We start from the raw sequence: 27,515 nt of genomic DNA on the forward strand, positions 1-27,515 counted from the left end.
AGACTTGTGTCAGTGTAACCTCAGCATCTTTGGTTTCAACTTATTTTCCCAAAATAAAAATCCCAGGAAATTATTGGGCAAATGTGTTGTGTAAAGGTTCATGCCCCACCACAATTCCCTGGAATTTTCACATTGTCGATTGTCATTGGAGCTCCTCCCATGATCAATGGAAATCATTAATTTCCTGGATTTAACACAATTTTTCTCAGCACATCATGCCAATGAAAAATAATGGTGCAGCTGTAGATATCTAAATTTATGAGACTTTTATTTTTTGCAAAATCAGCACTCTTAATATATTGAATTTGTAGCTGAAAGGTCCAATTTCCCTTTTGAGTGACTGTGCTATTCCAAACAGATCGTGGCCAATGCAAGCTTAGAACATGAACCAACCTCACTGCCATCTATTGGAAGGCAATCAGAGTAAAGGGTGGACACGATCCCGATCACTGCCGACAAAGATTAATTGACAAACAACTAATCCATCATCACTGTCACAAACAGCAGCACCAATAAAGGCTAAATACAAAGCAAACTTTCCAATTAAAATAGGAACATTGGAATAGGCCATTCAGCCCACTGAGCCTGCTATGCCATTTAATATGATCATGGCTGATTGGATACTTCATTATCTTTTTCCCATAATCTTTTACGCTATTGTTAATCATAAATCTATCAATCTCTGCTTCAAACATAGTCAATATCTGAGCTTCCACAGCCTTCTGGGGTAGAGAATTCCAAATATTCACAGCCCTCTGTGTAAAGAACTTCCTTCTCATCTTGGTTCTAAATGGCATCCCCCTTACTTTGAAATTGTGCCCCCTGGTTCTAGGTTCCCGACCAAGGGAAACATCTTACCTGCATCTACCCTGCCTATTCCTTTAAATAATTAGTAGTTTTCAATGAGATCACCTCCCATTCTTTGAAACTTGAGAGAATACAGGCCCAGTTTGTCCAATCTCGTCATAAGGCAATCTTGCCATCCCAAAACAAGTCTGATGAACCTACATTGAATTCCCTCAATGGCAATAATACCCTTTCTGAGCTGAGGGGACCAAAACTGCACATAGTGCTTCAGGTGCAGTCTATACAATTGAAGCAAGATCTCACTACTCCTGACTCAAATCATCTTGTGATAAAGGCTAACATTCCCTTCGCCTTCCTAATAAATTGTTGCACATACAGGTTAGATTCAGTGAATAATGGACAGGGACACCAGGTCCCTTTGTACGTTTACACTTTCTAATTTCTTATCATTTAGGAAATACTCTGCACCTCTGTTCCTTCCATCAAAATGTAGGCAGCGTGGTGGCACAGTGATTAGCACTGCTGCCTGACAGTGCCAGGGACCCGGGTTCAGTTCCCAGCTTGGATCACTGTCTCTGTGGAGTCTGTACATTCTCCCCGCGTCTGCATGGGTTTCCTCCAACAGTCTGAAAGATGTGCTGGTCAGGTGCATTGGCCATGCTAAATTCTCCCTCAGTGTACCCGAACAGGCACCGGAATGTGGCAACTAGGGGATTTTCACAGTAACTTCATTGCAGTGTTGATGCAAGCCTATTTGTGACACCAGTAAAAAAAAATGGATTACCTCACATTTTTCCACATTATATTCCATCTGCCAGGTTCTTGCCCACTCACAAAGTCCAAATTGTCCTATAGCCGCTGTACGTTTTCCTCACAACACGCATCCCACCCTTTTTGTATCATCTGCAAAATTGGAAATATTACATTTGGTCCCCACATCCAAATCATTGCTATATATTGTGAACAGCTGGGGCCCAAGTCCTGATCCCTGAAGTATCCCACCAGCCACAGCCTGCCAACGCATAACTGCTTTCTACCTGTTAGTCCATCCGTGTGGCTTTGTTATCCATGTCTCTGACTAGATCAAATTGTTTAGATTTATATCGTATCCTCTGAGCTCACTTGTAAGGTTGAGGTTTGAAATATAACAATGTTACAGCGCGGTGTTCAAAATACACAGGGGCAGTAAGTGAATTCACCGAAAAAAGCCCACGAAAAATCAATCACGGGGACAACCAATAAGTGAAAAGGTGGCCCTTTACATGGGAGAGACAATATTTGTGAGGAACTGCTCCTCCAATCACAGATTCCTTCCCTCCCACTCTTGCTGTTCCTCCAAAGAAAGATACTCTACTCAGAGCAGAACAGTGTGAGGGGAGAAATTCCTCAGGGGAGTGTTTAAGCCAACCATCTCCAGCTGCTTCATCAATGACCTTCCTTCCATCATAAGGTCAGAAGTGGGGATGTTCACTGATGATTGCACAACGTTCAGCACTTTTCACAACCCCTCAGATACTGAAGCAGTCCATGTCCAAATGCAACAAGACCTGGACAATATCCATGCTTGGGCTGGCAAATTGCAAGTAACATTCATGCCATGCAAGTGCCAGACAAAGACCACCTTCAAGAAAAGAGATTCTAACCACCACCCCCTTGACATTCAGTGATATTATCATCAATGATTCCTTCACCATCAATGTCCTGGTGGTTACTGTTAACCAGAAACGGAACTGGTCTGTGGCTACCAGAGTAGTTCAAATGCTAGGAATCCTGCAATGAGTAACTCACCTTTGGACCCCCCCCCCCCCCCCACCCCCCAAAGTTTGTCCATCGTCTACAAGGCACAAGTCAGGATTGTAATAGAGTACTCTCCATTTACCTGGATGAATGCAGCTTCAAAAATACTCAAGAAGCTCAACGCCATCCAGGACAAAGCAGCCCACTTGATTGGCACCCCTTTAACACAAATATTTGCTCTCTCTAACACCGACGCACAGTGGCAGCCATGTGTACTATCTACAAGACACACTGCCAGAACTCACCAATGTTCCTTAGGCAGCACCTTCTAAATCTATGAGCACTACCATCCAGAAGACTAGCAACAGCTGATACATGGGATCACCACCACCTGGAGCTTTCTCTCCAAGTCACTCACCATCCTGACTTGGAAATTATCGCCACTCCTTCAAGGTGGGTGGATCAGAATCCTGGAACTCCCTCTCTAATATCACTGCGGGTCTTCCTACACCACATGGACTGCAATCGTTCAAGAAGGCAGCTGACCACCACCTTCTCAAGGACAATTAGGGATGGGCAATAAATGCTGGCCTAGCCAGTGATGCCCATATCCCGTAAATTAATATTTAAAAAGCTGTGATTGGAAGGGTTGGGGAAGTTATTCTGGCCATTCCCACTGACTCCCTGCTGGAGACTTTCAGTTGCACTAACACCAATTGTTGGACAGCTGCCAGATGACCAAGGAAAGAAGTTACAACATGAAGTAAGAGGAAACGTTTCTGCCAATAAAGAGACTGGAGAAGGCCCCACAGGGAGCTGGAACTCAGCCTTTGCAGGGATGTTGAGTGAGGTAAATTCTCACTGGGGCCAGACCCATGTCGCACCCTGGGAAACGTAGGTATGTATGTGCAATGGTGGAGGAGGAAGGCCAATTACAATGCGTATGTGCTTGGGGTGGTGGCCGGGTGGGAGAGGGGGGGAGGAGCTTTACTGAATCTCTGGCCATCATGAGATATGGAAAGCTAAGCTGAAACCTACAAGAATATATAAATATATTTTTACAAAGCACTTTAAAATCACACATATTTATAATTATGTGCAAGTGGGGCATTTATGGTCCCTTGGAGCTATATTCGTTTTGAATGCCTTTGCCTTTCAATTTCATGAAATATTGAATCTCCACAACCAGTTCCATTCTGAGAATAAAACACCAGCGCTGGAATTTTTCGGGTGTTCGCGCCGGTGGGATTTTCCCATCCCACTGCAGTGAATGGAGATTTGGCTGGGCGCCAAATTCTCCAACTTCACTGCAGCGAGAGCGTGGTATGAACAGCCGGTAAAATTGAGCCCTGGCCATTAGTTTTAATATGGGTGCAAAGAACCACAGTTAATGTTCCTTTTATGTCCAATTAAAGTTCGGACAATCACTGAAATGTGAAGTATATGTGAACTAAACCATTCATAAACTGATTATTAGCTTGGTGCCACAGAATTAATTTGAGTGTATTCCCATTGTTGCTCTGCCTTCTTTTTGGTTAAAACAATTAAATTAAAATAACCAAACTCAGGGAGAAAGCAAGAAGTGCAGCTCCAAAAATAAGTGGCGAGCGGGGGGGAACCACCCTAAACAAAAAAAAAGCAGGAAGGAAACTTAAAACATGAAATTAAAATGTGATTGAGGAGCTTGTTGCTCAGCTGGACCTTTGGAAGTCATCATCCTGTCATCTTTGTCACTTGTCACTGTAAGCAGAAGTATTAAATGGGAGGAAATCTGAAATTAGCAGAACAGCCCAAAGGATAGGAATGTTCTCTCCAGTCCACAGTGGGTATCATGGCGAGCTGGAATGAGAAATATGACAGGAGCATGAAAATCAGTTTTACGCCATCATAAATCCAGTTTGTGGTAGTCAAGTCTCCAATGGCAGGACATTTTTCCAGTGGCACAAGTTGAGAATGTGTTTTGCATGAATTTGACTGTGGAGTACTGATTCAAAGGGGTGCTGGTGGGAATCATCCTCACACACTGGATCAATAGGACACGTTGGCATGCAATTAGGCCGACCTGTTTCACAATGCCAGATGGGCACCTTGCGGCATACACTTTGCTTGGGACTTGGAGGCTTGTTTGCCTACCTTGCATCATGCAGTGCTCATGGCATCTCTACTTCAGCACACAGCATCACTGCTGATACCACGTCACCTTCTCAGGGAGGGTGGGGTTGATGGTAAGGCTTTGCCTAACAGACCAGCAGTAATGTGGTTGTCACTTTGAGTCGGCTGCAGGACAACACCCCTGATCTGGGAAGGGGGTAGGTAGCTAGAGGCATGCAGGGGCTGCAGAGCATGGAGCCCAACTGGGAAAAGGGGAGAGTGGTTGTAAGGGCTGCAAGGCAAGGCCTGCAATTGGAGAGGGCATGGACTCTGTCTGCTGCCAAACTGCAAATCCGTCGTACATAATCTCCAGCATTTGGAGGATTCACAAAAGACCTAAGATTTTGTGCATTTAAGTAATGAAAACTAAAGCTTAATAACCTATTCTTGAAGCAGTTTTGAACTCAATTTTTTAACATTGTTTTTCTAGGAATCAACCTGTTCCTCGTTGCTGCCCATGAATTTGGACACTCTCTGGGACTCGGTCACTCCCAAGATCGAGATGCTTTGATGTTTCCCTTTTATAGTTATGTGGACACTAATGGATATAAGCTTCCGAGAGATGATGTGAATGGAATCCAGTCTTTATATGGTACAATGAGAATGGCCTGTATATTGTATCTTTGAATTACAATTATATCGTTCTTTTAATAGAATCCAGAACTCTGTCAAACAAAACCTAGATATATTGGTAGCCAAGCAAAATCTTGATTCTATTAGCTTTCTGTTAAATGTCCTAAATACTTGCTGTACCTGCATACTAACCTTTTGCAATTCTGCAATCTCTCACCATTTCGATAATATGGGCCAGGATTCTCTCAAAAACATTCGAAGTCCCCAATTCACGTGAAAATGGGAGGAACTCCCGTTGGTTTTTTTTAGTGGGATTTTCAGAGTGCCTTAACGGGATTCACTCTGAAAATCAGGGATTGGGGCCTATTGCCATCAGAGAGGCCAGCAGCATGGCACTGAGTGGGCCACTGCACATGCGTCAATCTGTCAGCGAGGAGATCAGCACATGCGTGCATTGCCAGCTTCCCGATTGCTGGCCAGCCCTGCAATTCCTGCCCCTCTGGCACTCCACTTTCCTCCCCAACCCCGATCGCTAGCCTCCCAAACTTCTCGGACCAGCTTCGATGCCTCCCCACCGGCCAGACGGATTTCCACAACAACCCCCCCCCCCCCCGACCCCCCCAACCAGATGGCCAACACCAATTGCCATCCTCCCTCTCTCTCTAGGTCACTGATCCCTGTGCAGAGTGGCAACAGAACCAGCCCCCCCATCAATCGCCCCCACTATAGGCCCTGCCCCAATAGACCCCACCCCACTAGGCCCCACCCCCTCTGGCCCTGCCTCCTTGGCACTGTTCAATGCCTGGTCAGCAGTGCCAAGTTGCTGCTTGGGCATTGTTATTTTGCTCCTTGGGCGGTGCCAGGGGTCCAGGCTTGCACTGCCAAGCTGGCACTGTGCCAGGGAAACCCCTCCTTACCCCTGATCTCCTGGGGGGGCCTTCATGGCCTCTGTTCCTTCCAGTGCAGTCAGTCCACCTGTCCCCCGTTCATGGGGAGCAGCCGTAAACACCACTGGACTGAACCACTCCTGCCGGGGTGGGGTGGAGGGGAGAGGTGGTGTGGGGGGAGATGCTAGTGGGCCTGGAAACGTCTGTCCTGGGCCCACTAATGGGATGTAAATAGGGATTTAAATATTGAAATCGCCTCCACACTGGAGACGCGTAGAAGCTATGACACCCAGCGGGGAGCCCACGAAATGACCTCCGCTGATGTCTCCTGGCCCGTTGTGCTGCGAGAGCAGTGTAGCAGGCTGGGAGAATCATCCCCATGATTTTTTTCAATTCCTCCTGACAAAATGGATGATTTTGCATTTTTCCACTGAATATTCCATTTGTCAGATCTTTACCCATTCACTTCACTAATCTATTTTTAGCCTCCTTATGTCCTCCTCTCAATGTACTCACTGCTTCCTGTTAGCTAATCAATATTCAATCCACACCAATATGTTACCCCCAACACCATGAGCTATTATTCTTCACAGCAAACTTCTGGAAATCTAAGCACAGAACATCCTCTGGTTCCCCTTTATCCACTCTACACATTACTACTTCAAAGAAATTGAAGTAAAGTTTTTTAAAGTTTAATTATTAGCCACAAGTAGGCTTATATTAATACTGCAATGAAGTTACTCTGAAAATACCCCAGCCGCCACACTCCGGTGCCTGTTCGGGTACACTGAAGGAAAATTTAGCACAGCCAATGCACTTAACCAGCACGTCTTTCGGACTGCAGGAGGAAACCAGAGCACCCGGAGGAAACCCACGCAGACACGGGGAGAATATGCAAACTCCACACAGACAGTGACCCAAGCCAGGAATCAAACCCGGTTCCCTGGTACTGTGAGGCAGCAGTGCTAACCACTGTGCCACCGTGCCGCCCCCCACCCCCAAGTTGGTTAAACATAGTTTCCCTCTCATAAAACTATACTGACCCCACTGATTATCTTGAACCTTTCTGAGTGCACTATTATATCTTTAATAATTGCTTCCAATATTTTTCCTATGACAGATGGAGAGAGACTGCACAACGCTGCAGTACAGAGGGATCTGGGTGTCCTTATACATGAATCAAAAAAGTTACCATTCAGAATATAGCAAGTAATTATGAAAGCAAATGAAATGTTGGTCATGATTGCAAGCGGGTAGAGTGTTAAAGTAGGAACTGCATCTGGAGCACTGTTTATAGCTTTGATGTTCTTATTTATGAAGTGATATAATCACATTGGACGCCATTTGGAAAAGGTTCACCAGCCTGATTCCTGGGATGAAAGATTCACCAGCCTGATTCCTGGGATGAAAGATTCACCAGCCTGATTCCTGGGATGAAAGATTCACCAGCCTGATTCCTGGGATGAAGGGATTCTCTTATGAGGAAAGGTTGAGCAAGTTGGTCTTGGTTGGAGTTTAGAAGGATGAGAGATGATATTAAAGAAACACATAAGATTCTGAGGCTGCTTCTCAGACATACATGCTGGAAGGATGTTTCCTCTCCTGGGGTAATCTAGAAAAATAAGGAGTCCCCCAATTTAAAATGAAGATGATGACATAAGAATACACAAATTAGGAACAGGGGGAAGTCCCTCGAGCCTGCTCCACCATTCATGTAGATCATGGCTGATCAGATTGTAATCTCAACCCCACATTCTTAACTGCTGCTGGTAATCTTTCACCCTTTGTGAATCAAGAAGCTATCTAGCTCTGCGTTCAAAGTATTCACTCCGCTTCCAATGTCTTTTGAGGAGGAGAGTTCCAAAGATTCGCAACCCTCTGAAAGAAAAGGTTTCTCCCCATTTCTGTCCCAAATGAGTGACCACATATTTTTAAACACTACTCCCTAGTTCTAGATTCTTCAACAAGAGGAAATATCTTCTCCACATCCATCCTGTCAAACCCCCTCAGGATCTTGAAGGTTTAGATCAAATTGTCTCTTACTCTAATGAATTAAAAACCTAACCTCCCAACCTTTCCTCAGGAAACAACCCACTTATTCCTGATATTAGTCAAGTAAATCTTCTCTGAACTGTGTCTGATGCATTTATATCTTTCCAGGAATAAGGAGACCAACACTGTACACAATATTCCAGATATGGTCTCATCAATGCCCTGTACTACTAAAGAATAATCTCCCTAATTTTGTAATCAATTCCCCTCACTATAAACAATAACATTCTATTAGCTTTCCTAATTACTTGCTGGACCTGCATTCTAACCTTTTGTGATTCATGCACTAAGACACCCAGATCCCTCTGCACCTCAGAGCTGCAATCTCTCACCATCAGCATAATAAATTTATTTTTTATTCTTCCTTCTTAAATTAAGAATTTCATATTTTCCCACATTATCGTCCATTTGCCAGATCTTTGCCCCTCATTTATCTATGTCCCTTTGTAGCCTCCTTACATCCTCTTCACAAATTACGTTCCTAATTATCTTTGTGTCATCAGCAAATTTAACAAGCATACCTTCAGCCACTTCATCCAAGTCATTTGTATAATTTTTAAAAGTTGAGGCCTCAGCATTCATCCCTGTGGCGCAGCACTCGCACATCCTGCCAACTAGAAAAAGATCCATTTATGCCAACTCCCAGTTTCCTGATAGCTAGCCAATCTTCCATCTATGCCAAAACGTTATCCCTTTCGCCATGAGCTTTTATTTTTTGCAATAAACTTTGATGGCACCTTATCAAATATGTTTTTTCACAGGGTCATTAGTCTTTGGAATTCGCAGAGAGCACTGAAGGCTGGTTTGTTGAATATATTCAAGGCTACGTTTAACAGATCTTTGATCAGCAAGAGAGTTGAGGCTTTTGGGAGAGAGGCAGGAAAGGGGAACTGAGACCACATCTGATCAGTTATGACCTTATCAACTGGTGGAACAGGCTCAAAGAGCAGAAGGGCCTCTTTCCTTCTCCTATTTCTTATGATTTTACGCTGTGAGTCTTCATGGGGTCCGTTGTCAAAGTTGACGATTCCCAGAGCTGCTCCATCTCCACTCCAAACAACTATGTCTACACCTCTAGTCCATTTGTCCTGTCAATGAGATCAGACGTACCCTCAGATGGTGTTGGAGAAAACTGGCACATTGATATTCATAAGGATGAAAATGATTTTAAAGTGTCATTATGCCTGTCTTTTTGTGTGCCAAATTACTGTATTTACAGTGTAATAATTTCCCCTTATTTCTGTGCCATTTACAATCATTTCTCTTTAAATTCAGGACAGAATCCACGCCCGAATCCAACACCAGCACCAGGCCCGAATCCAACTCAGCAACCATCTCCCTGTGACCCAAATTTGTTCATGGATGCTTCTGTGAGGATAAACAGAAATTTTTATTTCTTCAAGAACGGGTAAATAGCACACTTATTACCCAAGTTCTTTGAACTCAAGTTAGTGTCTGTGGATTCCTGCTCAGAATCCCCTCAGATGATTGAGACATGAGAGTTTCCAAACTCCATTCACAAAAACATGCATTATAATCTTCTCTCATAATAGTGCTTTCCTCGAACGGTTTGCATTCCAAACTATAGTCCAGGCTTTCCAAATGACATTCTTTCTGTCCCAATTCCCTGGCTATCTGGACTGTAATTTTTTTCTTCGGAAGCTTGCACCTTTGCAACTCGTTCGCCCTGCTCAGCTTCTCCTGACAGAATTGAGAGATGTTCACTTTGCGGTGTCTTGTCCCCAACTGCCTACAAATTCAGCTAAACTAAGAACAAAAAGCCTTCCAATCTTACCTCCCATTGCTAAACAAACCCTGCTACTTCTATTTATTCTTCACGCCATAACCCTCACTAATTATAATCAAATCACATCTGAAAATTGAAACCAACAACCAAATATAAACACCCTTGGTCCAGCATGAATCTAATTCTAGGTTTTACCCTTCCAGGCACAGAAACATTAAATTAAACCCACTTAAAACTCTACCTTATTTCTAATGTTTACCAATACAAACATAAATCCTTTAAAACTACCTTTGTTTTCCTAACAGTAATCTGGAGACTTGAAATAAATCAGACGAGCCTCGCCTGTCCCAGGAAGATGGAACTTTCCTAATAACATCACCGACCCTTCCTTGATGAGTCAATTATGCCCATTAAGTCAGTATTGTAATGCATGATTTTGCCACTAATTGAGATCCACTAGTTAACCCTCCTCCAGTGGCTTAATGATGTAGATCACCAAACTAGTAAACCACAAACATAGAGTAAAGCTTTGGGGTTCCATGTTGAAATCACACTATGATAGATGGTTAATCGTTCTGTGGCAGACATGCGTGAGCTGAAAAAAATTTGTTCACAGACTCCAAGATACCTGTCCTTTTTTGCGGCCTTGTGTTTTCCGTGGACCATGCGTATATAGGATGCTTTAGACTGCACTCCCTTTTTAGTGATTTAAATAAATACTTTTGTTATAGTTCTGTTTGCATTTCAGCGCCATACTCCTGACCTACAGGCACCCAACACAAAGGGGGTGGGGAGGAGGAGGACGCACTTGTGAACCTGCTCCTGGGCCTGGCTATTCGCACCATCAGCAGGCCCAGGCAGCGGGCGATCAAGGGCGCCGTCTGACCCGACTGTCTGCCCCTCTACCTCGGCTACATTCACAGCCGGGTGTCCACGTCCATGGAGTCGGAGCATGAGGTGCCCACGGGCACCGTCGAGGCCTTCTGTGCTCGTTGGGCCCTGCAGGGACTGGAGTATCTTATTGATCCCTTTAATCACATTTTAATTTGATGTTTTAAGTTTCGTTTGCGACTTGTTTTTGTTGAAAACAGTATCCCCTTAAGAGGCTGCCCCTTTTACTTTGTCCCTCAATTCGTTTAATATGGACTAATTGTTTCATTCAAAAGAGTTGGGAGCTGAGTCCCCAAGCATCATTCTCCATAGCTTGCACCTCTCAGTAAGAGAGAGGTGACACAAGTTTAGCCTCCAATACAAGAGGAAAGGGTAACAGAGCTCAGCAAGCAGACCAGAAACAAGAAGTTTTGTAGCTGCGTTTCACCTCCCCCCCCCCCCCCCCCCCCCCCCCCCCCAGGAAGTCAGCACAAAGGTCAACTCAATGTGCGCATGTGCCCTCAGTCCCTACCCTCGGGGGGCACATCCAAGATAGATGCCTGTCTGTCATGCAGAGTTGGGAGAGTATTGTGCATCATCATGATGTGCTGCGCCCTCCATGGCCCAGCAGTCCAATGGGGCAAGGAGCTGGATGAGGAGGAGGTGGTGGCCCATCACATCTCCTCTGATAAGGTGAACATCCAGGAGGGCAGTGAGGTGTAACTCCCAGAGGAGGCTGAGGAAGGACCTCAGGCACTGACCAGGGCCCGAAAGGGGCGCAGGGCTAGGAATATCCAGCATCAATCTGAGTGCCAGTTCCCTGGGATGTTCCTGCCTCCACTTGCTGTGGATCATCCGCAGTGCGGTGCTCACCAGTTAGTGACCCAGTAGCCAGTCTACTACATGTTCCCACCGAGGAGTTAGTATCTGTGCTGGTGGAGGGTGTGGGCAACAGCTGTGACACCCCTTCCAAGCTTATGTCTGAGATATTTTCCTTGGAGCTGCTCGGGACCATTGTTTCCGGAGTGCGAGAGGATGGACCGGGTTGGTCGACTGCTTGACCTGCAAGGAAACAGAGATGGCATTGGTGCATGACGGGCATAAGAAGAGCAGCAACTGGACACGCATGAGAACAGCACTGTGACTGAAGTTTTTGGGGTTCTATTTTCTCTTACCCGCACCCCCCACCTTGTCCTAGCACAGGTGCGGTCCTGCTCCTCTCCGGCCAGCTCAAGGGCTCACTCCTCAAACGGAGTGAGGGTCTTCATCTCGGATATCACTCTGGCTGAGTGTCTGTTCCCATCAATTGTGGTCGAGTTTGTTCTGCAATGTGACACATGGGGAGAGTGTAGGCATGACGCATGTCGGTCAGATGGTAAAGATGCCTGGCATATGCGGTCGGTGAGTGGGAGTGGGGATGTGAGGAGGAAGATGCACAGGAGGAAGAGCAGGGTGGGGATGGAGGGTGAGTACTGGGAACCTTTGAGGTGGCTGTGGGCTCACGGCCTGTGGAAGTGTGATGGTTGTGTTAATGAGTGCTTGGGAACTAATGAGAAGGGTGACTTTGATTGTTTTCCTGCACTGGATTCTTGTCCACTTATATAGTGAGCTGGCACTCACTCGTGCTGCCAGAGCATCCCAGATGGGGTTGGTGACCTTGCCCATGTGAGGGAAGAGGATGTCACTCCTCTGCTCCACCCCATCCAGCATCTTATGTGAGGGCTCCCTTCAAATTTCTTGGGACAGTCTTCCTGGCTGCCATCCCTCTGATTGAATTTTGGAACAAGTGGCTGGGGAAGTGTTTAAAAGGTGCACCCCCCTGATTGATGAGCTCAAGTGATGCTGGGGCAAGTGAGTCAGAGGCAGGCTGCCGCAGACTCGCAGACAATTATTTTTCAGAGAAGTGGCTGAAGATATGACGATTTTTCTCACCATCGACGCCAGCGGGATTCTCTCCAGTTTTCTCACTGAAACCGACTCTTTGAAAAAATATGGGAAGATTCCGCCCTATATGGTATTTGTACTGTACACATCTGAACGAAAAGCAAATTCACCTGGGCAGATTTTAGTTACCCACAGTAAACAACACTGTTTAGTCTTTCTAACCAGCAGGATGTCTTTATGGGCCCAGGCCTCATTTTCTTCCTGCCAGCAAAAAGCAAAGGTAATGCAGACCCCCTCAGTGCTGCAGCTTGTTTTTTGGTGGGTGGGACATTGTCTGCTTCCCATGCTGCACTGGCCAATAACAGGAGCAAGCGCTGGGAGAAGGGAATGTTGCTGCTGCTCCTGATCCCAGGTCACAGGCCTGAAACATTAACTGGGATTCTCTGTGCAGGAGTGTGGCCAAATCTGCTGAGTATTTCCAACGTTTTCTGTTTTTTGTTTCCAAACTCCCTGGGTCAATTTATGAGTGATTGCGAGTTGTCCCTTCAATAAATGGTATTTAGGACACTCACTGCGTCGAATAAATGGACAAATTGTGAATGGCATATCTAGAAACTGTCCTATGTGACTTAAGCATATCACAAAGTCCCTATTTGCATAATATAGTGAGATGCTGTGATGACCTTTTGAAGGACCAGCAGTGGTTCGGGGCAGTGTAAGACTTGGTTGGGAATTGCAGTGGGTCCTGATCTCATGGTTGCTCATTCCCTCTTCCCACACATTGAACCTAATATCAACCATCGAGTGCTAATGTTTAGATGATTTTAGATGATATGTAAGTGAAAAGACTGCAAGTAACTGGTGGCAAGCTAAAAATAAAAGCTTTGCAACATCAGTGCTGGGAATAATCTAATTTCCAGCAATAGAGCAACTCAATATTTGCCTGAAGGATCTACAACTGATGAAGGCTGCATACTAAGAACATTAACCTGCTTTTTCGCCTTTTCAGATTTTGATGGACTTCCTGTGTATTGCCAGCAATGTTGTTTTTTATTCAGAATGCTAGCAGTTTGAAGTTTCCTTTTTTCCGTAAAATATCTCTTCTCTAACTGAGCTTTCTTTATGACGTTACAGAGAAGTAGATTTGATATTTTAATGGGGGAAGGTTTCAATGTGCAGCAACATTATAACTACATTTATAAAGAACAGCGACGATTCCCCGCATGAGCACAACCGTCAAATGGTGCTCAATATTACTCCAGTTTTCAGAAATGTTCCATTTGCTCAAGTATCCACTCAACTTTATTTACATTTCATTAAACATAAATTATTCCGTGACCCAGTGTCAACGGCACGGTTTGGAAACTAGTATATATTTGAAATATTTCTCCATTATATTTAGGAGTTGGAAAGTGCTGCAGTTTTATTAATAAACTGTGAATAGGTTTATCACACAAAATCACCATTTTTAATCAGAGTGCCTCGTTAATAACTTAATTTTAACAAAGTATAATTTAAAAAACTATACAGAACCATTTGCTGGTTACATTTGTGTGCAGCAGTCAGTTTCTTCATTAATTCAAGATTTTTTAATGTTGAAATATTTCTATAATTAGTGCCCTTGCACTTAAAGCAAGTTTAATGTTAACAGACTCCATTGAAGTCCCACAGGTAGGAGCAATTGGCAGAAACTTGCATTGGTGCTTCATTCAATTTGATGGCAAAGTCAAGTTTTTAAAACCATTAGAAATGGGAACAGGAGTAGGCCATTCAGCCCTTTGAGCCTGCTCCACCATTTAATCGGATCACAACTGATCTAACACTCACTAAATCCACTTTCCTGCCTTATCTCCATAATCCCAATTCTTCTACTGATTAAAAAGCTATTGATCTCAGCCTTGAAAATGTTCAAGGGCTCTGCCTCCACAGCTTTTGGGTGAGGTAGCTTCCAGCTCGATGCTATTAAGGTGGTGAAATTGAATAAGGACTCTTAATTTGCATTGGATAAAATGTACATTTGGAATTTCTTGATCCTTTGTGCTGGTTTGCTTAATTTCAAGTGAATTGCACTGAAGAAAAAGGTGCCACATAGTGGAAAATATTAACATGATGCTTACAACTCTGCTACACATGGCAAGCACAGAAATTCTTGCCCCATAATGATAAATTAAAGCATACTGAAGTCATTTTTGATTGTATACTGGTGGCTGAGAATTCCAGCCATCAACACAAAGAACAAAGAACAGTACAGCACAGGAAACAGGCCCTTCGGCCCTCCAAGCCTGTGCCGCTCCTTGGTCCAACTAGACCAATCGTTTGTATCCCTCCATTCCCAGGCTGCTCATGTGACTATCCAGGTAAGTCTTAAACTATGTCAGCGTGCCTGCCTCCACCACCCTACTTGGCAGCGCATTCCAGGCCCCCACCACCCTCTGCGTAAAAAACATCCCTCTAATATCTGAGTTATACTTCGCCCCTCTCACCTTGAGCCCGTGACCCCTCGTGAACGTCACTTCTGATCTGGGAAAAAGCTTCCCACCATTCACCCTATCTATCCCCTTCATAATCTTGTACACCTCTATTAGATCTCCCCTCATTCTCCGTCTTTCCAGGGAGAACAACCCCAGTTTACCCAATCTCTCCTCATAGCTAAGACCCTCCATACCAGGCAACATCCTGGTAAACCTTCTCTGCACTCTCTCTAACGCCTCCACGTCCTTCTGATAGTGCGGCGACCAGAACTGGACGCAGTACTCCAAATGTGGCCTAACCAGCGTTCTATACAGCTGCATCATCAGACTCCAGCTTTTATACTCTATACCCCGTCCTATAAAGGCAAGCATACCATATGCCTTCTTCACCACCTTCTCCACCTGTGTTGCCACCTTCAAGGATTTGTGGACTTGCACACCTAGGTCCCTCTGTGTTTCTATACTCCTGATGACTCTGCCATTTATTGTATAACTCCTCCCTACATTATTTCTTCCAAAATGCATCACTTCGCATTTATCCGGATTAAACTCCATCTGCCACCTCTCTGCCCAATTTTCCAGCCTATCTATATCCTGCTGTATTGCCCGACAATGCTCTTCGCTATCCGCAAGTCCAGCCATCTTCGTGTCATCCGCAAACTTGCTGATTACACCAGTTACACCTTCTTCCAAATCATTTATATATATCACAAATAGCAGAGGTCCCAGTATAGAGCCCTGCAGAACACCACTGGTCACAGACCTCCAGCCGGAAAAAGACCCTTCGACCACTACCCTCTGTCTCCTATGGCCAAGCCAGTTCTCCACCCATCTAGCCACTTCTCCTTGTATCCCATGAGCCTTAACCTTCTTAACCAACCTGCCATGTGGGACTTTGTCAAATGCCTTACTGAAATCCATATAGACGACATATGTAAAAGATTATCTCATTAAATCTGGATAACCACTGATGCAATTTTCTGTGTTTTTGTGTAGGCTCTACAAGGTGGCAGGGAGTTCACAGGTAATCCCAGTTAGAAACACTTGGCCAAGTATGGTGTCAAACATTGATGCTGCTGTTGAGCTCCACCGGAGCTACAATGGATACGAAATTATGTTTTTCACAGGTTATACATTTTCTATTTGTCTTTCGTAATAAACCTATTATTGTATCAGTAATAGTGTATTGGATGTAATGGTGGAACTGTATAAAATGCTGGTTAGGCCACAGCTGGAGTTTTGTTTATAGTTTTGGTCACCAAATTGCAGGAAGGATATAATTGCTCTGGAGAGAATGCAAAGGAGATTTACAAGAACATTGCCAGGGCTTGAAAATTGTAGCAATGAGGAGAGATTGGAAAGGCTAGGGTTGCTTTCCTTAGGACAGAGGAGACTAAGGGGTAACCACCTGAGGTGTAACAAACTGAGTGGCCTAGGCAAGGCAGACGGGAAAGACTTGTTTCCCCCAGCTGAGGGGGTCAATTATAAGGGGTCATAGATTGAAAGTGATTGGTAGAAGGATTGGAGGGGACATGAGGAAAATCTTTTTCACTCAGAGAGAGGGGGGAGTCTGGAAGTCAGTGCCTAAGTTAGTGGTTGAGGCTAAAGTCCTCAAGCCATTGAAAAGGCAGCTGGATCTGCACCTGAAGCACTGTAATCCGCACGGCTACGGACCAGCTGCTGGAAAGCGGGATTAAAATGAGTGGCTGATTTATTCTTTCTCTTTTTTGGCTGGCGCTGACACAATGGGCTGAATGGCCTCTTTCTGCACCATACATTTTCTATGGTTCTATGACTCTGATGCATAAGGATGTCCTGTGGCTCATAGGCAGCACTCCCACCTCTCATGCAAGGAGCTTTGGCTTTAACTCCGACTCCAGCTTCTGTGTGCAATGGGTGGAGCATTCATGACACAGATCAGCAGCTTGATGATTGGCCCGGTAATCCATCCAGAACTTCCCCACCAGTCCCCAAAGGGAAATAAAAGTGCAGAAGTTATGAAACTAATCGAATGCATAAGGATCATCACACACCAGGCATGTTTGATTTGAATTTTTGTGTAGATGTTCCTTTTAGATCTAGCATAATACATGGCTCAAATCATGATAAAGTATACACTGTTTGTTAAACTTTTATCTTCACTGTTTAATTTGGATATAATCTGCATTGTAACTTGTCGGAAGTGACAAAGTGGCAAAGGAGATGGGCACCTGGGATCTTAAATTTAACATGTTTAACATCGCTGATATGAATTAACTACAGGCAGAAGTGAAACTCAACAATTTAAGTTGTTTCTTTTCTGAGCTGGAATAATTGTTTAGCTTTGCATCAAAACTTAGCACCATGTTAAAAGGGTACTTACGCTGGTAATTATGAGCCTTACATTTCTGAAATTGGTTCCATGGTCAATTAATACATAAAGCCAACAAGCGTAAGGGTTTAAGGGTAAGATGTCATTGATGTGAGATCCAAGATTGAGTGGCATGAATAGAGCAACAAGTTCTATAGATTCATAATCACACTCACTGTCAACTTTTGTTCCCTGAACTTGCTGGCAGATTTGTCCTTGAATAAAAGTGGACGTCTGCAGCTCACTGCGTTTATTCCAGGAGGATTTCACTGAGAGCATTAAGTGATCATTCAAAGCTGTTTAGTTGAAATTATTTGATGATTCAAATTCTGAGACACTATTCACCAACCCCTGCCCACCCCGCCCCCACCCCCCTCACACCTCCACACCCCCATACCCACACCCACCTCCACCCCCACACCCACACCCACCTCCACCCCAACAGAAACAAGCTCACCAATTCCACTGAGAATGTGATTCATAGGAACATAGGAATTAGGAGCAGAAGTCGGCAAATTCAGCCTTTTCAAGCCTGCTCCACCATTTAATCAGATCATGGCTGATCTCTCCCTGGTCTCAAATCCACCTCCACACCTGTTCCCCATATCCCTTTATATATAATGTCAGATTTGTATATCTGGCAGAAACACATGTGGAACAAGCTCAGCAATTCCACTGAGAATGTCATTCAAACTCAACCATTTCATTCTCCTGTACATCTGCTCGACAGAACATTCCATATATATATTTTCAGGTGTATTTTTAAGGCTTTTAAACTAAGTTAAGATCCTTGAGAAATGCAACTTTTTCTGGCATCTATATAAAATCATAGGAATTGTGAGGCGAAAGCAAAACACGGGTTGCACGAGGATGGTCCATAGCGGATAGATTTAAAAGTGGGAATTATGAAGCAAAGATTATGAGGGACTGCTGGAGTGCCCCCGTGCCCCCAAACCCCCTCCCCCTTCCTCCTGCTCAAGAGGTTCCCATGAGAGTCTGGTTTCAAAGCTCATTTCCTCAAGTGCAGGATGCAGCAACTTGATGACATACTCCAGTGAGTTTTGGACAGATCCACTGAGTAGACCTGGCAATGCAAACGTGATAGCCACTGATGCTCTGCTCCATGATGCATGGTTTGCACTGTACACGATGCCAAGGGGAATCATGAGCCAACTGGGTACCGACCAACCACTGGTATGCCCGACTGTTACAGGGTGAATATGTCATGGCTGCTGTCAGGATAGCTGTCATTCACCAAGAGGATCTTCTGGTCATGGTCACACCACAATGGAATGGTAATGGATTGGCAGCCCTTGTGGTTATGGAACACCTCCCCGGAAACTTGTGGTACCCACGCAACCACATGCAAGAAGTCAAATATACCCTGCACCATTAAGAATCCCACCAGGAAAATGAGGTCAAGATCAGTGCTGACCTGTTTTGAGGTGGAACAGGAAGTGGCAGGAAGTGTTAGGGTGGACATTTTGGCAGCTTTGTGTTTCAGTGCCATTGGCTGCACAATCAAATTTCACAGCCCATAGGTTCAAGTCCACTTTCCCCCTCCTTGGAGTGCTATACTTCCCACATGTCATGTCTCAAATTAATGCACCCCAAGATGCTATTCTCTGAAAGAAATCTGTCGAATTTGCATTTGAATGAATCAATACTAATTTCTTCTGTCACCTCCCTGGGAAGTCTGTTCCATGTATCAATCACTCACTCACATGTCAATGCTATAAATACTTTAGACTTAATCAAGCTCAAAGGTGGGGTTATTACCATTTCCATGTAAACAGGCAGTGATTGAGTGAGGCCTGTAGGTTTATTTTCCTACTCCTGTGGAGAGGTTATTGAACCTGCCCTCATTATCTTCCCCTAACCACTCAACTATATTTTTCCATTCTCTCCTCTCAGAGTCATCTCGGAATTTCTTGTCTCTCTGACCTTCCAGTTTCTCACCACCTCCACAGTACTAAAGCTTCAGTGTGGCTTTGTACTGTGGGTCAGTGATTTCACCACATTGACATTGATAGAAGCACTATCATCTTGAAATTGTTGAAGGTAAAAAACCTCTGACACTATTAGTCGATCAAAATGCAGGTTTATTTTCACAATTGTGGGAGAAGTGAGGTTCCTAACAGTGGACCCCCAGCCTTCTCATCGAACACAAGTAAGAACAGAGTTTATATATGTCCCGGGCCCCACCCCCATTACATTGCAATTCTCTAAGATGTCTGTCATTGTTCATGGTGCAATTCTTGTTGTATTAGCAGTATCTTCCTCTGCGTAGTTTGTTCGATCTCCAAGGCCACGACTGTTCGTCATTTATATCCTTGAAATAACATCACAGGTTTTGCACAAACAAGTTAACTAATATACATACAAGTTTGTATAATACTTTATATCAGGATAAGATGAATAACGTATGATGAATATATATATGAATCTATGGTTATATGATATGGTTATAAGGCATACATGTCAACTCCATCGTGTTAAACAAAGGTACATGAAAATGGAGACTGTTTAGTTTATTTTGAGCTGGGTTAACTGCGTTCCTGAATAACAGTGGAGACAGCAAAAAATAGCTGTTCCTCTTATCTGGTACAGACATGAAAAACACCGAACTCTGATGAAAACATGAACTCTGCAGTGTTTCCAGCAAAATCACAGAGTTCGGGTCTTAATGCTTAAGTGTGACAAAGTTCATTAACCCATTCCCGACTTCAAATCAATGCTTTAGCATTTGCAACATTATCATGATCACCCTTCCAAGACATGATTTTCATGTGGCGAGAGGATGTTTCACCTGATAGTTGGTCCTTACACGGGTTATTCCCAATACTGTTCGCACAGTCTATATTTGTGGAGCAAATCAATTAAAGTGCATCGGTGTCACAATTCGATGATACTGAATTTAAAGCTCTACTCATGCATAAAACGGAGTGTTCGGTTTGGTCAATCATTTTGTAATTTTTTTTACAAAAGTTTTTAAAGTTTATTTATTAGTGTTACAAGTAGGCTTACATTAACAACTGCAATGAAGTTACTGTGAAATTCTGTTTACCTTGCAGGATCTCAATACTGGCTTTACAGTCAAACTGTTCTGGAATCAGGATATCCAAGGCCTATCTCGGATTTTGGTCTTCCGAGCAATGTTAACAAAATAGATGCTGCAATGCGAGTTTCGAGGCATTGGATCCTGTTGTTTGTCGGAGAGCAGTTCTGGATGTATGTGCTTTCACAAACATTTCTATCTTGCATCCATTTTATGATGCTTTTGTTATGTGTTTGCCATGGAGATTGTGACATACTGTACCATGTACTTTCTTCTTTAGTTATAACACAAAGAGAAATGAACTGAGAAGTAATCCAAGATCAATCAGCACCATCTTTAAACATAATTCTAAAGTGGATGCAGCTTTTCGGGTGAAGAGTAAGTGTCCACTTGGTGGAGAATGATAATTTACAGTTTAGTAGCAGTATAATGGAAATAGTAAGGATGTACGGAAACGTTCATAACTGCATACCTTTACATTATTGTCAGCGTATCTCCACAACTATACTGTTTTTCATTCTTTGGGAATAATGGGGGAAAGGGTGGAAGGATTTCCAAGCTGATTTTCAGCCCGCTGAATTATGTTGAATGCTCTTTCCATGGCAAACAAGCCCTGGCTTTGGACTCAAACCCAGAGCTTCTGGCACACTGGTAGATGCGTTACCACAGTGCCACAAGATTCCCACTCTCTGCATTGAGAATATAAGGACTGTTTGTGGCACAGAACATATCTGTAGAAACATAGAATACAGAGTCTGGCAGAGAGAGCACACTAAAGATTTCTTACTGGAAAATCATGTCACAAATCACGGGATCCAACAGCCATTTCCTGGGTCGATGCTTTGATAAAGCAAGGCTCCATTCCAGAGACTGAACTTCACCAAATTGGCCCCGTCAAGTCACTTTACATGGGCGTCATTTTCTCTACTGCCTGTAAGAGTTAACATTTTTAGAATACGAAGAACATTTGGTACCAGTCCATAATCTGAAATCAGAGCAATTAGTATGACTTTCCTGTTTGTCACAATTCAAGTGCAGCATCAACATTTTTCTGTTACACTTCAGTGAGGTATAGAGGAACAAAGGGACTCTTCAATATTACCAGAGCACAAGGAGACCATTTTAACCTCACCTGAAAATTACCGCTTTTACCTCCCATTGATTTTAGTGAACGGTAAAATTTGCTGTTTGTCTCACTTGTTTTCCACCAGGTAGCATTGGTTAAAATTATCCTCTTAGAGAATGAAAACTCCAACTGTTAACTTAACACCACTCGAAATGACAAGCTTAAGAAAAGTCCATTCATATTTTAGCAGAATTATGTTTCACCAGGTAAAGAATGGAGCAGGGGTTGACCTTATGGCCCTTGGAGCATCGTAAAATCATGACTGATCATCTGCCTCAACTTCACTCTCCCATTGGTTCCCCATATCCATTGATTCTCTTTGAGGATGAAGATTTGTCTATCTCATGCTTAAGTATATTCAAGAATGGAGCATCCTCAACTCTCTGGGTAGAGAATTTCAAAGATTCACAACCCTTTGATGGAAGAGATTTCTCCTCAGCTTGTCCCTTTACTCTGAGACCTTATCCCCATGTTTGAGATTCCCCAGCCAGCAGAAGCAACTTCACAAATTGGAATTGCCCTCCTCCCGCCAGCAGCGCAGGGGAGTTGGGAAGATAATATAGGAGTGCTGGGATACAACAGGGGGTGGGAAAGGCAGGAGGGGGAGGGAAGAAACCATGGAACCTTGCGGAGGTATGTTGAGCACTGGGGGAGGAAGAACCAGGGAGCACAATGCAGAAGAGTAACAAGAGACAGTGGAACGGATGGGCCAGTTTCAGATAGAAGGATCTGTAATGCTATTGGTGAAAGCTTGCAGCAGCAAACTGAGGGGACTGTTGGTGAGAGGGTACTGTAGCTGTGAGAGGGGGCAGTGGCATTCAGTGAAGTGGCAGGTATAGGACTGGTCTGGATGGCTGGAGTGGACACGGATGTCTGCACGGATCTTATGAGTGGGTGGGATCAAGGTGGGCAGGGAGACTGTAAGAACCGTGGGCTCATCAGGAAGGGTATTGCCCCATCAGTCTACTCTCGATCATCAACAGTGCTATCAAGCAGCACTTACTCAGCAATAACCTGTTCACAGATGCTCAGTTTGGGTTGTGGCAGGGTCAATCAGCTCCTGACCTCATTACAGCCTTGGTTCAAATATGGACAAGAGATCTGAACTCCAGGGTGAGGTGACAGTGACTGCCCTTGACATCACAGCAGTATTTGACTGAGTGTGGCATCAAGTAGCCCAAGCAAAACTTTAGTAAATGGATATCAGGGGGAAAATGCACTACTGCATGGAGTCATACCCGGTACAAGGGAAGATGGTTGTTGTGGTTGGAGGTCAATCATTTCAGTTCCAGGACATCACTGCAGAAGTCCTCATGACCTGGACAATATTCAGGCTTGGGTAGACAGGTGGCAATTAACATTCACTGCGTACAAGTGCCAGGCAATGACCATCTCCAACAAGAGAGGATCTATCATTGCCCCTTGACATTGCTGAATTCCCATTATCAACATCCTAGGGGTTACCAGTGACCTGAAACTGAACTGGACTGACCATGTAAATACTGTGGCTACCAGAGCAGGTCAGAGGCCATGAATCCTTCAGCGAGTAACTCACCTCCTGACTCCCCAAAGCCTGTCCACCATCTACAAGGCACAAGTCAGGAGTGTGATGGAATACTCTCCATTGCCTGCATGAGTGCAGCACCAACAACACTCAAGACATCATCCAGGACAAAGCAGCCCGCCTGATTGCTACCCCTTTCACATTCAATCCCCCCACCACCGATGAACAGTGGCAGCGTAGGTACCATCTACAAGTTGCACTGCAGATATTCACCAAGGTTCCTTTTGCAGCGCTTTCCAAACCCATGAGCATCCAGAAGGACAAAAACAGCAGATACTTTGAAACACCACCACCTTGAGGTTCCCCTTCAAGTCACTCCTGAGTTAGAAATATATCACAGTTTCTTCACTGGCAGCTCACAATCACTTTCTCAATGGCTACTAGGGATGGGCAATAAATGCTGGTCTAGACAGTGACACCCACATCCCGCAAATGAATTTTAAAGAGTGTAGAGAGGAGAGGATTCACTTGCCCTCACAGTGTGAATTCAGTTGTTCATTCATTCCCTGCACTGCAGGGCAGTCCACCTCTGGACCCTGTGGTACTGACTATCATGGTGACTTCCTCCCAGGCCACTGTGGTAGGTCTGGTGGGCATCCTACTCCTTTCTCTGGGAAAAGGACATCCCTTCTGTCCTCCACGTCCTGGAAGAGAATGTCCAGGGGGGCATTACTGAACCCGGAGTCTGTTTGCGCTGCTTTCCGGAAACTGTGTCCTGCACTCCTGGCCTGATGAATGAATGACACTCAGGATACATTTTCAATATGGCACTTGGACATGACGGAAAGGACGCAACTTCCTGCCCATGACGCCATGCAATGTGACATAATCCTCCTAGTTGCATAATTAACTGGAAAAGGTACGGGCTTAACATGTGACATGTTGATCTCCTTTGGGGTCATCTCCTGTGCCAACATGCCCCATTCCGTTAGGATTCTGAGTCTACACACAATTAGAATGGGGAAAGAGAGTCCTGTTTGATTTGATTTGATTTATAATTGTCACATGTATTAGCATACAGTGAAAAGTATTGTTTCTTCCTTGCTATACAGCCAAAGCATACCATTCATAGAGAAGGAAAGGAAACAGTGCAGAATGTAGTATTACGGTCATAGCTAGGGTGTAGAGAAAAGTCAGCTTAATGCAAGGTAGGTCCATTCAAAAGTCTGATGGCAGCAGAGAAGGATCTGCTTTTGAGTCGAAAGGTATGTGTCCTCAGGCTTCTGCATCTTTTTCCTGACGGAAGAAGGTGGAAGAAAGAATGTCCGGGGTGCGTGGAGTCCTTGATTACGCTGGCTGCTTTTCCGAGGCAGCGGGAAGTGTAGACAGTGTCAATGGATGGGAGGCTGGTTTGCATGATGGACTGGGCTTCGTTCACGACCCTCTGTAATTTCTTGCGGTCTTGGGCAGAGCAGGAGCTATACCAAGCTGTGACACAACCGGAAAGAGTGCTTTCTATGGTGCATCTGTAAAAGTTGTTGAGAGTTGTAGTGGACGTGCCAAATTTCCTTGGTCTCCTGAGAAAGTAGAGGCGTTGGTGGGCTTTCTTAACTTATAGTGTCTGGATGGAGGGACCAGGACAGGTTGTTGGTGTTCTGGACACCTAAAAACTTCAAGCTTTTGACCATTTCTACTTCGTCCCCATTGATGTAGACAGGGGCATGCCCTCCACTACGCCTCCTGAAGTCGATGACTATCTCCTTCGCTTTGTTGCCATTGAGGGAGAGATTATTGTTGTCGCACCAGTTCACCAGATTCTCTATTTCTTTCCTGTACTCTGTCTTGTCATTGTTTGAGATCCGACCCACTATGGTGGTGTCATCAGCAAACTTGAAAATTGAGTTGGAGGGGAATTTGGCCACACAGTCAAAGGTGTATAAGGAGTATAGTAAGAGACTGAGGACACAGCCTTGTGGAGCACCGGTGTTGAGGATGATCATAGAGGAGGTGTTGTTGCCTATCCTTACTGCCTGCGGTCAGTGAATTAGGAAGTCTTGGATCCAGTTGCAGAGGGAGGAGCCAAGCCACAGGCCATGAAGTTTGGAAATGAGTATCGTAGGAATAATGGTGTTAAAGGCCGAGCTGTAGTCTATCAATAGGAGTCTGACATGGGTGCCTTTGTTATCTCGGTGTTTTTTATTTGATTTGATTTGATTTATTATTGTCACATATATTAACTTACAGTGAAAAGTATTGTTTCTTGCGCGCAATACAGACGAAACATACCATTCATAGAGAAGGAAACAAGAGAATGCAGAATGTAGTGTTACGGTCATAGCTAGGGTGTAGAGAAAGATCAACTGAATGCAAGGAAAGTCCATTCAAAAGTCTGATAGCAACAGGAAAGAAGCTGTTCTTGAGTCGGCTGGTACGTGACCTCAGACTTTTGTATATTTTTCCCGATGGAAGAAGGTAGAAGAGAGAATGTCCGGGATGAGCACAGGTCCTTAATTATGCTGGCTGCTTTGCTGGAAGTGTAGACAGTGCCAATGGATGGGAGGCTGGTTTACATGATGGATTAGGCTACATTCACGACCTTTTGTAGTTCCTTGCGGTCTTGAGCAGAGCAGGAGCCATACCAAGCTGTGATACAACCAGAAAGAATGCTTTCTATAGTGCATCTGTAAAAATTGGTGAGAGTTGTAACTGTGGTCTGTGAGTTAGGAAGTTCAGGATCCAGTTGCAGAGGGAGGTGCCGAGGCCCAGGCCACGCAGTTTGGAGATGAGTTACATGGGAATAATAGTGTTGAAGGCTGAGCTGTAGTCAATAAATAGGAATCTGACATAGGTGTCCTTCTTATCTCGGTGTTCCAGGGTTGAGTGCAGGGCCAGGGAGTTGGCGTCTGCTGTGGACCTGTTGCGGTGGTAGGCAAACCGTAGTGGATCCAGGTAGTCCAGGAGGCTGGAATTGATTTGTGCCATGACTGACCTTTCAAAGCGCTTCATAATGTTGGATGTCAGAGCCACCGGCCGATAGTCATTAAGGCACGCTGCCTGGTTTTTCTTAGGTACCGGGATGATGGTCGTCTTCTTGAAGCAGATAGGGACCTCAGATTGTTATAAAGAGAGGTTGAAGATGTCTTGAATGCCCCTGCCAGCTGATCTGCGCAGGATCTGAGTGCTTGTCCGGGTACCCCATCCGGGCCAGTCGCTTTCTGTGGGTTGACCTTCAAGAAAGCTGCTCTGACATCTGCAAAGGTGACCCCAGATACAGGTTCATCCAGGGCTTCCAGGGTGGAGGGCATGCTCTCGCTGACCTCTTGCTCAAAACGTGCGTAGAGTGTATTGAGCTCATCAGGGAGGGGTGCGTTGGCTGGCGATTTTACATGCCTTCGTCTTGTAGCCTGTTATGTCTTGCCGATCTTGCTACAGCCGGCGGGCGTCCGTGTGGCTAGCCTGGAACTCTAGCTTGGTCCGGTACTGTCTTTTGGCATCTTTGATGGATCTCCGTACATCATTTCTGGCTTTCTTGTATGGGTCACCTGACTTGAACGCCTCAGACCCAGACTTCAGCAAGTAGTGGATATCCCTGTTCATCCATGGTTTCCGGTTGGGATACACACGGATTTGCTTATTTGGCATACAGTCTTCTACACACTTACTAATGAAGTCAGTTCCTGTAGTGGCATAGTCATTCAGGCTGGTCGCAGAGTTTTTAAATACTGACCAGTCTACTGACTCTGAGCAGTCCCATAGGATTCAATGACCAATGGACTCCATCCTTAGTGCTCCTGCGCAAGGAAGCCAACAAATAATTTTAAAACACATTACTTTGTCTCCTGGGCCCACACAGCTTCCTTAGCCTGACAATGATTCTCATCAAAAATCTTATTGCAATCTCTTCTGGGCTATGAATGCAGGAATTCCAACATAAAGAGTCCCTTCCCCCTATTCTAGCTCAGCCCTCTTGAATCATTGAATCATTCATCTGGTATGAAGCAGCCAGATGTTCTGCCCAATATGACACCAACTTCTGGTGTCGACTGGAACCTGGCACCTGTCTGTTTCCAAGATGTTTCTCTGGTGTGCTGTTAGAGTTGTAACATGAAGCTGATAAAGTTGGAGGAAATGTGGTTCCCATATTTTAAGCAAATAATAAATAAACTTTATTTTTCAAATGACAGATTATTACTACCTCACAAGTGGACGTCATGTGTACAAATATTACTTTACTTCATTGAGAAAACGTATTACTCCAAGGAGATGGAATAATTGTACCTAAATAAATGTGCATTGCT

At 44.5% G+C, this 27,515-nt stretch overlaps 1 protein-coding gene across 1 annotated transcript in view; it reads left to right on the forward strand.

The window, feature by feature from the left end:
- LOC144499446 (stromelysin-1-like) overlaps positions 1-27,515 on the forward strand; it is a 68,904-nt gene that overhangs the window by 18,518 nt on the left and 22,871 nt on the right. Inside the window, exons 5-10 of the mRNA XM_078221432.1 lie at positions 5,126-5,287; positions 9,483-9,615; positions 16,176-16,306; positions 20,604-20,760; positions 20,868-20,965; positions 27,402-27,491. Coding sequence (XP_078077558.1) covers positions 5,126-5,287; positions 9,483-9,615; positions 16,176-16,306; positions 20,604-20,760; positions 20,868-20,965; positions 27,402-27,491 — 771 coding nt within the window. The remainder of the gene's footprint in view (positions 1-5,125; positions 5,288-9,482; positions 9,616-16,175; positions 16,307-20,603; positions 20,761-20,867; positions 20,966-27,401; positions 27,492-27,515) is intronic.

Source organism: Mustelus asterias, chromosome 10 (assembly GCF_964213995.1).
Source record: "Mustelus asterias chromosome 10, sMusAst1.hap1.1, whole genome shotgun sequence".
NCBI classification, from domain to species: Eukaryota; Metazoa; Chordata; class Chondrichthyes; order Carcharhiniformes; family Triakidae; genus Mustelus; species Mustelus asterias.